Source organism: Myodes glareolus, chromosome 9, assembly GCF_982192425.1.
Source record: "Myodes glareolus chromosome 9, mMyoGla1.1, whole genome shotgun sequence".
Classification (NCBI taxonomy): domain Eukaryota; kingdom Metazoa; phylum Chordata; class Mammalia; order Rodentia; family Cricetidae; genus Myodes; species Myodes glareolus.
The window spans coordinates 38,184,038-38,202,068 of NC_142034.1; the positions used below are offsets into that span (position 1 = coordinate 38,184,038).

Genomic DNA, 18,031 nt, shown 5'->3' on the forward strand with positions numbered 1-18,031 from the left:
CACTCTAAGACCCAGGTTGACTTTGAACTCAGGATCCTCCCACATTAGCCCTCTTACGTAGTAAAACTAATCTGTATACCATCACACAATTTCCTAGTTTGGCATTTGATTTTAACCTGTTTCTTCTTTTCGCTAGATTTTTTTTTTATTGATATGGAGAAGTATATTTACCTTAGAAGAAGACTCCCTCCCCGATGATTGATTGATTGATAGATAGATAGATAGGTAGATAGAGACACACACACACACAAACAGAGAGAGACAGACAGACAGACAGATAGACTTTTTTTTTGAGACAGGGTTTCTCTTTGTAGTTCTGGCTGTGAACTTACTATGTAGACCAGGCTAGCTTCAAATTTATAGAGATCCACCTACTCCTGTCTCCCAAGTGCTGGGATTAAAGGAATGTACCACCACATCTGACCTATTTTCTATTTTAATTTTATTTTATTTTATGTATATGGGTGTTTTGCCTCCATGTATATATGCGCATCACATGTGTGCCTGGTGCCCACAGAGGCCAGAAGAGAGTGTTGGATCCCTTAGAACTGAAGTCACAGACAATTGTGAGCCACTATGTGGGTGTTGGGAATTGTTAGATCTTCTGGAAGAACAGCTAGTGCTCTTGATCATTAAGCATTACCAACCCTATCTCTTCATATTCTTAGAGATGTTTGTTTGTTTGTTTGTTTGTTTTGAGTCTTGCTAACTTGGTACATATTATACAGCTCATACTAGCCTCAAATTTGTGACTGCCTTAGCTTCTTGAGTTCTTGGATTACAGGCATTCCCTAATCTGCCAAATTTTTCTTCATTTGATCTTTATTGCCCTTTTAAAAAGTCAGAGGCAATTGAGCGGTGATGGTGCATGCTTTTAATCCTAGCACTCTGGATCAGAGCAGGCAGAACTCAGAACTCTGAGTTCGAGGCCAGCCTGGTCTACAGGGTGAGTTGCAGGACAGCTAGGACTCTTTTTGAAATAGTTTGTTAATAACAGTCATGTTGCTTGTAAATATTTAAACACATGACTCTAAAAATGAGGGCATTTCTTATGCAATCATCATCTCACTTAAGTGAGTTAATAGTTTCAGTAATTTTGTAACTTGCCCATTCAATATTTGGATTGCTTCATTTTTTTTTAAATTTTTTGGTTTATTTAAGCCAAGCTCCATTTGTATTTACCTTTTTTAAGAGTCGCCCAACAACTTTTCTGATTAAAATAAAATTAAACAGTTCCTTACAAATAAGCAACAAAGATATTTGTAGGTTTTTTTTTTAATACCTGTTATAAACAATGCTGAAAATACTTTTTTTGGTCTATCTCTTTACTTTGAAATCTGTTTTTTTAAAAAATATTTATTTATTTATTATGTATACAATATTCTGTCTGTGTGTATGCCTGCAGGCCAGAAGAGGGCACCAGACCCCATTACAGATGGTTGTGAGCCACCATGTGGTTGCTGGGAATTGAACTCAGGACCTTTGGAAGAGCAGGCAGTGCTCTTAACCTCTGAGCCATCTCTCCAGCCCCCTGAAATCTGTTTCTTTATGATTAATTTCTAGCTGTGGAAGGAAACATGCATGTGTATAATGCTGATACATTTTTGCCTGGCTGCTTTCTGGATGTGTAGAGCTAATTAAACTCTTTCTTATTTGTTATGAATGGAATCTTTTCCTTAAATTCTTTTTTTAATTCTTTATTTATTATGTATACAATATTCTGTCTATGTGTATGTCTACAGGTTAGAAGAGGGCACCAGACCTTATTACAGATGGTTGTGAGCCACCATGTGGTTGCTGGGAATTGAACTCAGGACCTTTGGAAGAACAGGCAATGCTCTTAACCACTGAGCCATCTCTCCAGCCCTCTTTTCCTTACATTTTTGACACCATCAAGAATTATCAAAAATTATTGTATTTTATTAATATATGTGTATTTTTGAAGTATTGGGGATTTAACCCAGGGTCTTGCACATTCTAGGGAGATACTATACATCTGAGCTTCATCCTCAGGCCAAGAAATTGGTTAAAGAAAACATGATGTTAGATGTCATTTATCACATAGCTTTAAATTTTTTATGTCTTGTAATTGTTTGTTGTTATTGTTTTTAGTGTAAATTTAAGCATCTGTGTTTGGCCATTTGAATTTTTGAGACTCATTAATCCATTCCTTAACACTGTCTTTTAGAATACATGTGTTTTTTTATGTCCTCCTAGTGGGACCTGGTTTTTGTTAAGATTTGGACTTCCTTTAATTTTTCCACATTGTTTTTTCAAATGTGGGAACCAAATTTGGATGTAATTTTCTTATTGAGTAGTAGTATTGAAAAGGGAGATTTTTACCATTTTTTAGTAATTGAAGAAAGGTTTTGGGAGTTGGGAAGGTGACTCAGTGTTTACGAATGCTGTTTTTCCAGAGGACCCAAGTTTGGGTTCATAGCACCTGTGCTGGCTTACAGTTGCCTTTCAGTCTAGCTCAGGGGTCTCTGATGCCCTTTTTGGCCCCAGAGGGCACCCACCCTCATGTGCATTTCCCTCACATACACATATTTAAATCAATCTTAAAGTGTTTTGAAATTATTATTTTAAAATTTATTATAAAAATATTGCTGAAATCAAACACTGAAATTAATCAGACCAAAGACTTTACAATTCAGTGAACTTCTATGTAGTTCCGGTGACTGTTCAGAATGGAAGCTGTGGAGCTTCACGTTGGATTTTATATTTTTATATACAATAAAATACTAGTCAGCTTTAAAGAAGAATTTGCAGGAAAAAGGATGGACTTAGAATGTATAATATTAAGTGAAGTCACACAATCTCAGAAAGAATAATTAAGATAATTATGTATTTATTTGTTTAATCCGTTCTAGAGATTAAACTTGGGGCCTTGTGCATGCTAGGCAAGTGCTGTACAGCTGAGCCATGCCCTCAGCAATATTAGTAACTAAAAATTTGATTGCACTTGGTTCCCCATGTAGTTTTGCGACGTAATCCACAAAGATATATTAATGCAGAAAATGAAAACTTCAGTTTTTTTAAAAAAGCTTATAGTAATGTTTTCTTCTTTTACAAAATGGAAATAATAACAGCACTTACCTCTAAAGGATTGCTGGAAAGATTTAAATGAGTTAGTGGAGTCATTTTTTAGGGTATATAGCCTCTGGCCACAGTATTTGCTTCTTCTTGAAAAGACTATGTGAATAAATATTAGACTATATGTAAAGGTGTTTGAAGTCTTGAAATTAACATAGAGATTATGTGTCAAGAAGATTAGGAAGCTGGGCCATGTGGTGCCTCTCTGAGATCCCAGCACTAGTTAGAAGGATCTGGAGTTTAAGATCATCCTGGCTACATCCTGAATTTGAGGCCAGCCTGGGCTACATGAAACCCTATGCCTGAACATAAAAAGCAAAATAAAGTACACATAAAACAAAAATAGATTAGAATGTCACTCAAATATATCTATATCTATACATTCAACAATATAGAATAGATTCACCTCTGTTTCAATGTATTCAACAACACAGATTCCACCATTTACCCATCCTAAGCATAGCAAAGGAGTCCAGCCCTTGATTTCAAAGTACTCGTAGGAAAAAGTGGGTTTTAGTAAACTGCTTTGAATGCAGGAAACATTATTTAAATAGTTTTATATGAATACAATCTCAAAGTAATTTGTTGGCGTTGGTGAATAAACAGCCTTTGGTCTTACTAGTAGTAAAAATTGAGACATTCTTTGAATTTTTAAGGCTCAGTTTAGTAAGCACTAACAATTACTAAGTCTTCATGAGAATGTGCTTATTTTATGATTTTTAAATTCCTAAGCCTGGATCTGGGATTGGCTCAGTTGGTACAGTGTTTACCTAACATGCCAAAAGCCCTAGGCCAGTCCCCAACACAACTTGGGTGTGCTACTGTAGACCTGTAATTGCAGTATTCTGGAGGTTGAAGCAGGAAGATTAGAAGTTCATGGTCATCCTCAGGAATTCATCCTGTGTTTACATTTAGAGTTAGAGATAATAATGTGGTCAGATATTTTGCCATTGACTTTCCAAAATGAAAACATGCATAGGAATTCATTCTGGTCAATGTTAGGTGCTGGAGTGACAGACTGAGTTATGTCTCTGACCTGAAGCATCTTGAACGTATTGAAATCAGATTTATAAGCCTGGTATGGTAGTGCACATCTTTAATTTCAGCCCTAGGGAGGCAGAGGCAGGCAAATCTCTGAGTTCAAGACCAGCCTGACCTACAGAGTGAGTTCCTATAGTCAGGGCTACACAAAAAAAACCATGTCTTGAAAAACTGGAGCAGTGAGGAGGAAGAAAAAGAAAAAGAAATTTCCCAACAAGGAAAATCTGGGATTTTCTCTTTATATACAAAGTATATTCAGAATCCAGGATACTTAAAATCCAAGTTTTAGTACAATGTGATTTTACCAATGATAGGAATGACCCTGAGAGAAGAGTGATTAATTCCACATGAAATCCTGATATTTCAAAGAGGTACTTTCCAAATTCCCCTTTTCATTGGATTTATTGTATTTTGAGAAGTTAGTCAGGGGCCTGGAAAGATGGATCAGCAGTTAAGAGAAGTTAGACTCAGTTTTGCAGTAGGGAAGAACCATCCCTTTTTTAGTAGAAGCCCCAGTGTCATTGAGGTTGGTGGACTCCTCAGACTGTCTTACACAAACTGAGAGAGGCCTGCTTCTAATTTTATTTTTAATAACTTTCCTCACTTCACAGTTTACTTTAAATTTTAATAAAATTTTAAATTATGAAGGTAATATATACTTATAAAATATTCAGACAGTTCAAAAATATATGCAGTACAAATGATAGTATCCCCACTCTTCTTGGATAACTGCTGCTAGGCAGTTTAAATACACTTGTAAATAAACTCGGATTTTAAGTACCTTGTATTCTGAACATGTATTTCTTTCTGTTTAAAGGGGGCAGAAATGAATTTTTCTTTTTGGGAAAGTACTCAAGAGCAGTGTAGGTTGTCTAGGACCTGTGCAGGAAGGTAACTGTTGCAGATTTCTGGAAGTACATTGATCAGTTAGATTGCTGTGTCCTATAGGGCTTTTTAAGGATTTATTGACACTTCATCAAGGTATTTGAGAGAGTATTCAGGGAAACCTAAGAAATTCTGCAGTTCCTTTCTCTTCCTTATAAATTCATGCCTGGTCAGAAATTACAGCTTGAGTGGGATGTCCCTCCACACAACTCAAATGCACTCTATTTATCATGTTATTTAGTGTGGCAGTAATGTAAAATGTTGAGGATTTTCTTCTTTTTGTTTCTTTCTGCACAGGGGCCCACCCAGCATATATTTCACCATGTGTCTCTTCACCTCTCCTCACTCCAACTTCTCCTCACTTCCCCAATTCCCTACACCATTCTCTTACACAGGAAAAAAAATAAGTTTTGTCCACTGAGTCCTCTTTCTTATTTTATTTAATATATCTTGAGTTGAATGTTTCTCACAAAAACACTTTGCATTCCAAATTAGCCCATCAAGCTGTTTTCTCCATAGACTGCATGTATTGTACAGCCATGCCCTCTTGAGATGTGAAAACCCAAGTCTGCTTATAGCTTAGCCGTCATGATTTTAGAATATAAGTCCCCATACTCTGCTTGGAAAAGTTATTCTTGTTGTTATTTTTATACCATTAAGAAAATTGTTCTTTTGATCCACAGAAATACCAGCACAGAAGTACCCTTCTCCCTGTACTGTCCAGCCCCTGCCCTAGCAAACAGTCTGTCTAAATCTGTGCACACCTGAATATCTGCATCCTTCCATGGAAATATACAAATGCTAGTTGGATGTACACTGGAGATGATAGCCATTCATCCAAATGTTGCTTGTTGAGGAATTGTAACCTTCAGTCCTCTTTCTTACTAGTAATGCCATTCTGCTTGGGGAATATAGAACAAGCCCAAACAGTAATACTGACAGAATTCAGAATTATGATACAGTGGAGCCTTCACGTAATTCTTTGTTGAAGAAGTTAGGGCCTAAATGTTAAGGCTTATTGTTATTCTGAGTTGATAATCTCTGCCTTGCTTTAATAATTTTTCCTCATGCCTGGGTAGCCTGCGAGTTGCACAATAATCACTCACACAGCTTTGTAATCAATGCCCAAAGTAATAGGATTCCTCTGGCCACCGGCAATTAATAAATTTGTGTCTTTTTTAAAACACTAGCAAGTCGGGCCTGAAATACGACTGACTGGCTCTCCTCATTTGCATATTTATTGCAGTGGAAAAATTCTTACCAGATGATTGATGCTGAGCCTGCCTCTTGAATTCCAAGCAGCACATTATTATGAAATGAAAAATGCTGGCCATACAGTTGATTAAAGTTGAAGACAGTGGAATCGGTGTTTTTTAAGATTGTGGGAGAATTAAAGGCATATTTTAATAGATGTTGACAAGAAGTGAACTAACAAAAGCAAAGCAAAGGATTTGCTTGAAAAGATTTAATCAAATGTCTTTCTTGGGGGATTAATTGCTGGGGATGCCTAGTGCAAGTGGCAGGCTTGTGTGGATTTGAATGAAAAGTATTGTTCTTGGCCAGTCTTTCCTATGTCATTTTGACCTGTACTTTAGCTCTAGTTCTGGAGTTACTTTTGATGAGGTGGAGCAGGAGGAGTGGAAAGACACTCTTATAATCTGCAAATTCTAGTCCAGTGCATCTGTCTGGAGCGATGAGGGAGAGCTTTTGTGTATTTGGGTGTAAATAATTGTTTGTTTGCATATTTATTTACAATAATTGTATAGACATCTAAAAAGTGGAAAGGCAAGCTTCATTTTACTTTATACATTCATACCCTTCTCATTTCCCCTCCTTCCACTGCCAAAACTGCACTTACTAGTTTATAATCTAATGAGCACACATCCGAACTGATTCTACGTCTACAGTTTTGTTAGTGTTGGACAATCTAGATGAATTGGGAAAAGTAAGCTTGTTGGGTGAAGAGGATATTAGACTGGTGACATTTTACGTTTAGAAATGCTTGCAAATGAGTAGTGTGTAAATGAATGTCGGGATCAGTGAATACCAGTCCAGTCCAGTCCAATCTTAGTGCTGCAGCTCAACACATGCAACTCTGAAAAGATTTTGAGCATGGGGGAGACAATGGTTTCATAGTAGCAGACCTTCTGTTTCTAAAACTTTTAGAGAAATATCTAAAATATGCCAGACAGTAATACAGCTTTTGTTTTTACCTCATTTTTAAAAATAAGATCAACAAGGAAAGAATTGACTACATTTTATAGGTAAGAAAATTGATGCTCAAAGAGATTAAATTGGTTCACTCAGCAGAGCATGATTAATTAGTAACAGAGTTTAGGCTCTGAACTCTCAGTGAAGTGTTCTTTCCCTTGTTCTCTACACAGAATTATTCCTAGCCAGCACTGGTAGTCACATGCTTATATTGAGTTTTGCTAGTGTTGGAAAGCAGTGTCTTTCTTAATCTCCTCTTAAAAGAAAAGCTTCTGGAAATGGACCATATGGGGCAAACTAAACACAAATATCCATGACAGTCTCCATTTGATTTGTGGCCTTATGCCAAGAGGGTTTGAGCATTGAGTCTTCACTGATTCTCTTAACTTTTTAACTCTGTAATCATTGGCAGAAAAATTAGAGATGAATTAGAAACTGTTGATTTCAGTCTATCTATTATTCATAGTTTTGAACAAATAGAATACAGTCCTATATGAATAATAAAGAGGGTATTTATTTGCTTTGCTTGGGAAGAATTTAAAGAATTCACTGTTGGATTTGAGTTTCCAGATTCTTTACTCTTGTCATCTGTGGCTTTGAGGAAGCCTCTCACCTTCAGCAAAGGATTGCTCCACTATGTCTATATGTTTTACACACCATCTCTTTATTTATTTATTACTGGAGGGGGGGAGTATGTCATGTGTGTGGAGGTCAGAGGACGTCTTATAGGAGTCAGTTCTCTCCTTCAACCATGTGGATCCCAGGGATCAAAATTTAGGTCGTTAGGCTTAGTGGTAAACACTTTACTGGATGAGCTTTTGCATGCCAGACAGAAGTGTGGCCTTCATATTGGTAAAGAAATGAAAACTGAGTTCTGTCTTCTAAATCTGTTTATGGGAAGTTATCCATGTAGTGGCCACTGTGATAATTGCTTTGATTAACTGTGTGTGAGGGCGGTAGGGGGGCTTAAAAACGTAATTATAGAGTTCATTTCTGGCCAGTCTCTTGACACTTTGAATGAAGCTTATACTTAAGAGCTACTTTCTGGTGGGTGTAAGAAACGAGAGCATGTGAGAGTGTTATCAGAAGGCTCTTGGATTTACTGATGCCGACTCTCTGTTGTCTTGTTAGATTGATAAAGCTATTGAATGGATCTACAGTGGATTAAAAAAAAAATACCAACTGAAACAAAATAAAAAGTGCTTGAGAGGGCTGGAGAGATGGCTTAGCGGTTAAGAGCGCTGACTGCTCTTCCTGAAGACCCAGGTTCAATTCCAAGCACCCACATGGTAGCTCCCAACTGTCTGTAACTCTAGAATCCAAAACCCTCACACAGACATACATGCAGGCAAAACACCAATGCACATAAAAATAATTAAAAAAAAGAGTGCTTGAGAGTAGACATTAAAAGTTGCTGTCTTAACCCTGGCGGTTGTAGTGCATGCCTTTAATCCCAGCATAGGCAGGTGGATCTTGGTGAGTTCAGGGCCAGCCTAGTCTACAGAGTGAATTACAGGCTCCAGAGTTACAGAGAAACTTTATCTCAAAAAAACAAACAAACAAAAAAAAGAGGTTGTAGTCTTTCACTGAGCAGTATCAGTGCACCCCTTTAATCCCAGTATTTGGGAGGCAAAAGGAGGTGGGTCCAGCCTGGTCTGCAGACAGTTCTAGGACAGCCAGGGCTAAACAGAGAAACTGTTAAAAAAAAAAAAAACCATAAAAAGAAAAGAAAAAAGTTGGCTTTCATCTGATCCCTTCATGGTTCTTGGTTATGTTGGAGTTGAACATGTTATTTGCCAATTGGCAAGCAGCTATGGCACACACTGTTTTGTAGCTTCTTTCTTTTAAAAGTACTTTTATATTAACTTTTTTTAAAAATATGTGTATGAGTGTTTTGCCTGCATGAATGCATGTGCACCACTTATGTGCCTGGTATCTGTTGAGATCAGGAAAAGGCATTGGATCTCGTGGAACTGGAATTACTGATTGTTGTGAGCCACCATGTGTGTGTTGGGAACTGAACTCTACAAAGGTAACAAGTGCTCTTAACTGGTGGGCCGTTTCTCTAGCCCCTATAGTTTCTTCCATCACTGGTGTTTTAGTGGAGAAGTGGTGCTTCATTCTTCTTTTTCACCTTCCATTATGTTAAAGAACATGCAGCATAGCAGCAAATTTACCATTTTCCCCTAGAGACAAGGTTTCTATCCCTGGCTGGTCTTAAGTCCCTTATACAACTGAGAATGGCCTTGACCTTCTGATCCTCCTGCTGCTACCTCCTAAGTGTGGGACTACAGACGTGCCCACCATGCCTAGTCTATGTGGTACTGGTTATCAAACATAGGGCCTCATGTATGGTAGGCAAGCATGCTACCAACGGAGCTACATTACACACACACTCTCTCTCTTATTTTTTTTTAAAAAAAAACAATTTTAATGTATAGTTTACTAGCATTTGATATAGTTCACTAGAATTTTGATTGTGGTGGCCCATGCTAATAATCCTAGCATTTTGGCGGCAGATGTGGGAGGATCACAAGTTTGGGGCCAGTCTGGGTTACATAGTACTGTACTGTCTTAATGCAAAACTGTGAATAAATAAACCATGCCTTTGTACAACCAGTATCTAGAACTGTTTTATCTGTGTCTTCATTTCTTTCTTCTCCTGAAACTCCTGCAATAGCCATTCTCTTCTCCATCACTGATTTTATTTGGGGAGGGGGTGAGACAGGATCTTTCTGTATAGCACTGGATACCTTGGAACTCACCTTGTAGACCAGACCTCAAATTCACAGAGATCCACCTTTCTCTTCCTCTTGACTGCTGGGTCTTTTCTTTTCTTTTCTTTTTGGTTTTTGAGACTAGGTGTCTCTTGGTACCCAACTGTCCTGGAACTCAATCTGTAGTAGTTCAGGCTGACCTCAAACACAGAGATCCACTTGCCTCTGCCTCCCGAGTGCTGGAATTAAAGGTGTGCACCACCGCTGCCTGGTTTATCCCTGATTTTAATTTAAGTGGATCATACTTTTTATTTCTGATTGGCTGATTTACTTAGGGATCATCAAGTGTCATGTGTGTTAAAACACACACTTCTCTTCCTTTTAAAGTCCATAATACTGTGATCTTCGGCTTTAAATGATTGTTTTTTCAGTTTTTGTTTTGTTCGTTGGTTGGTTGTTTTGGATAGTAGTGCTGGTTTGAACCCAAGACCTTTTTTATGCTAGGTAACTGCTCTCAAACTGAATTATATCAATGTTTTTTGTTGGTGTTTTTATTGTGGTGAACTATTTTTGACATAAATCTACCTTTATTGAACCATTTTAGGTGTACAATTCAGTGTCATTAGGTACATTTACATCGTTGTACAAATCATTACCTACCACTGTCTCCAGAACATGTTCTTACCCCAGATTGCACTATTAAGCATTAATTCTCCATTTCCTCTCTTTTCTATGAATTGTAGTATTTTAGTTCCCTCATGTTAGTAGAGTTACGTTTCTTTTGTACATTTGGTGAATTCTGTCTAACCTAATATTTTCAAGATTTAATCTAGTGATCTGTCCATCTGTCTTCATGAGACTGGGCTTTGCTGTGTAGCCCAGACTGTTCTTAAACTGTCATCCTCCTGCTTCAGCCTCAGAAGTACTGCGAGTACAGGCAGGCACTACCACACCTGGCTTGTTTATTTTTATTTTCTCAGTGCTGAGTTGGCCCAAGAAATTTTTTTTTCTTTAAGAACCTACAACTACCAGCTGACAATGTAATTACATCGTTTCTCCCTTCCTTTTTTTCCCCTCCAAATCTTCTCATATACCTACCTCTCCTTGCTCGCTTTTTGTTTGTTTGTTTGTTTGTTTGTTTTTTGGTTTTTTGGCTGTTTTGTTTTGTTTTTGTTTTTTTGAGACAGGGTTTCTCTGTAGCTTTGGAGCCTGTCTTGTAGACGAGGTTTCTTGCTCACTTTCAAATCCGTGCCCTCTTTTTTCTTTAATTGTTGTTACATGTATATGTGTGTATATAATTAAATATTAGTTTCTTAGTCCATATAGTGTTACTTGTGTGTATATATGTATGCATGTGTGTGTATGTATGTATGTTTTCAGGGTTGACCATTTGATAATTAATAACCAGTTGGTATACTGTTCCCTGGAAAAGACTTTCTTCTGCTCTCAGCATTCCTTATTTGCCGGTAGTTCCTTCTTTGTATAGGGATGAGGCTTCATAGGCTTACCCTGGCCCTCTTTGACATGTCTATCATTGAACTTGTTCATCTCATGTTCATTTCATGTTCAGGTAGTCATATTGGTGAGACTTTATGGGTATAGTTTCTGACATTACTAGGTGACATAATCTCACAGCAAACTGTTATTCTGACTCTTACAATCTTTCCGCTCTCCCATGTTTGTTCCCTGAGCCTTAGATTTAGGAATTGTTTTGTAAATGGACGGGGCTGGAGAAATGGCTCAGTGGTTAAGAGGATTTGTGTTCAATTTTCAGCACCCACAACTTCAGTCCAGGGAATCTGACACCTTCACACCAGTACACATAAAATAAATTTAAAATAAATAAATTTTAAAAAAGACCTGGCCACTGAAATCTTTCTATCTGCAGACACATTTCTAAGCAACCCCCACATGCTGTCTTGCTTGTTCCTTACTACCATGTGAGACAGGCACTGCAATGATTTCCATGGAGAGTACTGACTGTCTCCTGCCTCTGTCTCTGCATTCTTCCCAGCCAGAACTACTCCGGAGACAGTGAATGACAGTCATCTGCCATTGTAGAGAGTTGTAAATGACTAATTATCCCCTCTCTGTGGTTTATTTCTGTCCCAGGTCACAAAGCACTTAAAGCATTATTAAGGTCATTGGTGGATCTTCAGGAAGAATTACTTTTCCAGTACCCAGATACTAGATATCTAGTAAATGGGATGAAACCCCAGACGGAGAGGTAAGGAGGAAGCAGAACCATAGGCTTACTTATTTGTCTTTTTGTTTGGACAGATTCCTATCCTCTATGAAAAAGAAAGCCATGTTCTTCCCATACAAGTAGATAGGAAGTTTGATAATAATTGAAGTAGAGCCACTTTTGTATTTAACTGGTGGTAAAAACAGGAAGATAGAGATTAGACTGCTTGTTCTAACTTTGTTGTACCTGCTTATCTTTGTAGCCTTAGTCAAAACACTTGCCTTCTCTTTTCTATAATAATTAGTAGATTAAAATTATATTCTGAATATTAATGCTTAATTAATGTTCTGAAATATTTTGTGCCTATGCCATGGTTGTGCCTATAACCATGTCCTTGAGCACTGTCTATGTGTTGGAACCAGTAGTACAGTGAGTGCAGCTGGTTAAGTAGATGGAGGCTAAAGTATATTTTCATAGTGGTTTTCATCACATGTGCAGTTGTCCTTCTGTATCCAAGGGGGAATGGTTCGGAAACCTTTCATGGATACCCATATCCACAGATGTTGAGTTCTGTGTACCTCCTTCTGTGAACTTTATCATCCCTGAATTGCTTTTAATATCAATTACAAAGCGTAAATACTAGGTAGATAGTTGCTTAAGAAGTAATGACAAGAGTGAAACCCTGCCCATGCTTGGAATGTGAACTTCCTATGCTGTTTTTTATCTGTATTTCAAGTTAGTGCTAATTTTTTTTTCACATTCAGGTCAATTATTATTCACCTCTTCTTAGCAGTTGCTTATGGAAATATGTTTCTCTTATTGATTTGGGAATTTAAGGTCACAGAAATGTATGTGTTTAATTTTTAAAGTTTTAATGTTTCTCCTGTATGTGCCTGCTTCATATACATTTCAAGTAATGTTTTTACAACCTCATTTCTTTTTATGATGTGCTTACATTAAAAAATTGAAACCCAAGTGCTTTCGATTTTATTTGAAAATTTCTGTGAGTCTTTGATTGTCCTTACAAACTTTAAAAAAAATTTAATCTTTATTTTTATTTTATGTGTATAGGTGTTTTTCCTGCATGTATGTTTGTGCATCATGTATAAGCAGTGCCTTTGGGGGCCATAAGAGGGTGTCAGATCCCCCTGGAACTGGAATTAGACAGTTGTAAGCCATCATGTGGTGCTGTGGATCAAACTCAGTTTCTCTGTAAGGGCAACCAGTGCTCTTAACCAATGAGCCATTTCTCTAGCACCAGGAACATTCTTCTCAAACATACAAAAAAAAAAATCTTTCTCATCTTGCTGATATAGTATAGTTATAATGGGTAGGGTCTAAATACTTGACATGAACCTAATCTGTTACTTAAGTAATGTTTACGTTGGACTTAATGTTCTTACTGGTTTTTTAGTGAGGAAATTTCTAGTGAAGATGATGAGTTAGTGGAAGAGAAGAAGAAGAAGCAAAGAAAGGGCCCACCAAAGAGGAAACTAGAAATGGAGAACTATCCCAGCTTCATGGCAAAGCGCTTTGCTGACTTTACAGTCTACAGGAACCGTACACTGCAGAAGTGGCATGATAAAACCAAGCTTGCTTCTGGAAAACTGGGCAAGGTATGTGTGTGTCTTAGGGTTTCTATTGCTGTGAAGAGACACCATGACCACAGCAACTCTTACAAAGGAAAACATTTAATTAGGGCTGACTTCAGTTCAGAGGCTTAGTCCATTATCATCATTGTGAGAAGCATGGTAGTGTGCAGGCAGACAATGGAACTGGAGAAGAGCTGAGAGTTCTACATCTTGATCTGCAGGTACCAGAAGCAACTGTCTCCCACAGTGGGCATAGTTTGAGCATATGAGACCTCAAAGCCCACCCCTACAGTGACACACTTCCTCCAACAAGGCTACATCCACTCTAACAAGGCCACACCTCCCAATGGTGCCACTCTTTATGAGCCAAGTATCAAACACATGATTTTATGGGGGCCATACCTATTTAAACCACCACTCTGTGTGTGTGTGTGTGTGTGTGTGTGTGTGAAGCAACTGAAGCATTTGTGAGAAATAAGAAATGTAGTTTATATGGTGTAATAGTAAGCAATTTTTTCTATTCTCAGATTCATTGAACTGCTTCTAGTACCATTTGATTTTAGCTTTATTAGAATGTTTTATCCTGGAAAGGAAGCCTGATTCAGGTGCTGGAAATATGAAATACTTTAAATAAGCAGATTTGAAAACGTTATTGAAGGAGCAGAAGAAAATGATTACTTTTTTTAAAAAAATATTTATTTATTTACTTATTATGTATACAATATTCTGTCTGTGTGTATGCCTGCAGGCCAGAAGAGGGCACCAGACCTCATTACAGATGGTTATGAGCCACCATGTGGTTGCTGGGACTCAGGACCTTTGGAAGGGCAGGCAATGCTCTTAACCGCTGAGCCATCTCTCCAGCCCCCAATGATGACTGTTTGAAAATTTTTCTGAGAATAGATATAACTACCGACATACTGAGCCTTTAACAGAAAACCCTCTGGACACAGAAAAAGAATCCAGCATCGCTGCCTCTAGTACCGACCTGCATTACCTGACACTGGTTAATTTTATTGCAGGGTTTTGGTGCCTTTGAACGTTCGATATTGACTCAGATTGATCACATTCTGATGGACAAAGAAAGATTGCTTCGAAGGACACAAACCAAGCGCTCTGTCTACCAAGTTCTTGGCAAACCTGAACCAGCCCCTGCGCCTGTAACAGAGAGTTTGCCAGGAGAACCGGTAAGAACTCTGGGACACATGTGCTTATGGGAACAGTCTCTGGTAGCTAGTTAAATGTGGAATCAACTCTTATGAGAAGTTAGTGAGAAAAGAAACATCACTGTTCTGCTGGATTGTTAGCATGAGGCCTTACAAATCTCTTGATTTTGCATTTGATATAGGAGTTTGACAGGATAATTGTTTAAAATCCAGTTTTTAAGATTTAGGGGATTTGGTTGGTTGTCGTTGTTTCTGTGATCTGGTGATCAAACCCAGGGGTTCACATGCTGTGCAAATCCTCTACTACTGTCCTATATCTTAGACCTTAAGATTTAGTTTCAAAGTTATTGTGTAGAAATGGCAACATGGACATTTGTTTAATGTTTGCCTTTGGTACTCTAGAGCATAATCTGAAAGTGGAATATTAAAATTCCTTTGTTCAAAAGGAAACATTATTTATTTGAGGGAATTTTTTGTTATGTTTTGTTTGTTTAGTTTTTGAGGCAGGGTTTCTCTGTGTGCCAGCTCTGGCTGTCCTGGAACTCGCTCTGTAGATCAGGATGGCCTCAAATTTACAGAGATACTCTTTCCTCTGCCTCCCTAGTGCTGGGATTAAGGGTGCATGCCACCATCGCTCAGCTGAGGGGGATATTTTGAGACAGAATCTCTCTACATAGTTTTGACTCCCTTGGAACTCACTCTGTAGACCAGGCTGGCCTTGAACTCAAAGAAATCTGCCTGCTTCTATTTCCTAAGTGCTGGAATTAAAGACACGTAACACAACCCCTGGTTTGTTTTTGTTCGTTTGTGTATGAGTGTTTTACCTCCATGTATGTCTGTGCACACACTGAGCATCCAGCGTCTGTGAAGGCAATAAGAAAATATTGGATCCTCTGGAACTGTAGTTAATGTATAGCTGTTAGCCATCATATGGGTGCTGGGAACTGAACCTGGGTCCTCTGTAAGAATAACAAGTGCTCTCAACCACTGAGCTATCTCTTAAGGTCACCACATTTTAATTTTATAGTTTATGTTTTTTATGTTTATATGTTTATAGATCTCTTTTGTAAAACTGTTAGGAGGCTGGAGAGCTGGCTCAGCAGGTAAGAGCACTGACTATTCTTCTAGAGGACCCAGTTCAATTTCCAGCGTCCACATGGCAGCTCATAGCTGCCTGTAACTCCAGTTTCAGGTGATCTGACAATGTCACACATATTTGCATACAGGTAAAACATGAACACACATGAAATAAAAATAAATAAAATAAGATAAAAAAATAGTAGAATTACATTACTTTCCCCCTTTTTCCTCCTTCCAATCCCTTCCATACCCCTCCTACTCTCAAATTGGCAGCCTCCTTTTTTTTTGGTTATTATTTTTACATATATATTTACATACATACATATATACATACACACTCATACATATGTATATGTATACGCAAAGATATAAAATACCTGCTGAGTCTTTTTTGTTGTTTGTGTATGTATGGTTGTATGTTTTCAGGGATGTCCTCTTCATTCATATTGGATAACCAGTAAGGGATCTCATCACTAGAGAGGCTAATTTTCCCTCTCCTTGTAGTCTTTTGAGTGTAGATAAGATTCTCTGAAATTTTCCCCTTCCATGTTACACATTTTACCGAAAAAAAAATACTCAAACTTTTTAATTTCATATGAAATGTAAATTTTTTCCTTTTCTGAAAATTCCAATCATATTGTTTCTATAAACTTTATGTATATGGCATATGTAATATATATAAATGTGATTCTTTTTCTTTTTAAATATTTCATTTTTAGAATATGTATGTGTGTTTATGTGGGTATGTTCATATGAGTGCAGGTCAGAGAGGTACTGGATCCTCTGGAACTGGACTTATAAGTGTTTGTGAGCCCGTTGATGTGGGTGCTGGGAATTGAACTTTCATCCTCTGGAAGAACAGTGCATGCATGCACTTAGCCACCAAGCCATCTCTCTAGCACCCCTTAAAAATTATCAAAAAAAGTTGTTTTTTCCCCATAGTTTCATTACACACACACCCACAGATGTTGTATACTTTAAGTATCTTCTCCCCCATTATCCTCTCTTACCCCTTCCCACTATACTCTTCCTTTTTCTAGACACTCTCCTCCTACTTTCATTTTCTGTTTGTTTGTGGCCCACTCCTTTTAATTAGGCGTGCCTACACCATTGGGTGAAGGATTATTTACTTGAGTAAGGGCAGCTTAGCACTGAAAAATATGGCTCTTGTCCCCTGAACAGCCATTAACTACCTATCGCAGCACTTCAGGGGTCCTTTTGTAAAATTAAGTCAAATGGTATATGCACATTTAAAAAATTAATCTGAAATGTCACTATATTTAAACATTATAATTTAAAAATATATTCTAGATAGTTTATCATAGCATGAAAATCTACCTTATGTTTTTCTTTCTGTAAAGAATTCCATTGTTTGTTATGCTGGGAGGTAGTGTCTTATGCCTTTAGTCTAGTCTATAGAAGTTGTTTGAGGACAGTAGGGGTACACAGAGAAACTCTGTCTTGGAAAAAAAAGGAATTTTATTGTATGACTGTAAGCTATAACTTAGTCAAACTTGATGTTTCTGTTGTTTCCAGTTTTAGAAGCAAACATTTCTAAATATTTCTGTTTGTGTAAATGTTTAGATGATTTTTGTTTTTGTTTGTTGTTTGAGACAGGGTTTCTCTATGTCACTTTGGAGCTTGTCCTGGAACTTGCTCTGTAGACCAGGGTAGTCTTGAACAGAGACCCTCCTGTTTCTGCCTCCCAAGTGCTGGGATTAAAGGCATGCATCACCACTGCCCAGCATATGGATGAAGTTTTAGAAGTAAAAATGTTAAAGAAAATACAATAAATCGTGATAGATGTTACCAAATTGCCTCCCAAAAGAGTCCTATTAATTCCAGTCCCTCTATCTGTTTTCCAAGACTTGGATGTTGCCAGTCTGAAAGGTGAAAAATAATATTTTCTTATTTGAATTTGTGTGGATTTTGTTAGAACGAGCTTAAACATTGCTATGATTACTTTTATGCTTCTTTATTCTGTCAACTTTTATTCTGTTAATCTTTTCTCCTCCTTTTCCACCCTTTTTTTTGAGACCTGGTTTTCCCATAATGTTC

At 37.6% G+C, this 18,031-nt stretch overlaps 1 protein-coding gene across 1 annotated transcript in view; it reads left to right on the forward strand.

Moving 5' to 3' along the window:
• The window catches only part of Aatf (apoptosis antagonizing transcription factor), a 97,733-nt gene that overhangs the window by 25,650 nt on the left and 54,052 nt on the right, over positions 1 to 18,031 (forward strand). Inside the window, exons 5-7 of the mRNA XM_048446713.3 lie at positions 12,063 to 12,177; positions 13,550 to 13,751; positions 14,750 to 14,914. Coding sequence (XP_048302670.3) covers positions 12,063 to 12,177; positions 13,550 to 13,751; positions 14,750 to 14,914 — 482 coding nt within the window. The remainder of the gene's footprint in view (positions 1 to 12,062; positions 12,178 to 13,549; positions 13,752 to 14,749; positions 14,915 to 18,031) is intronic.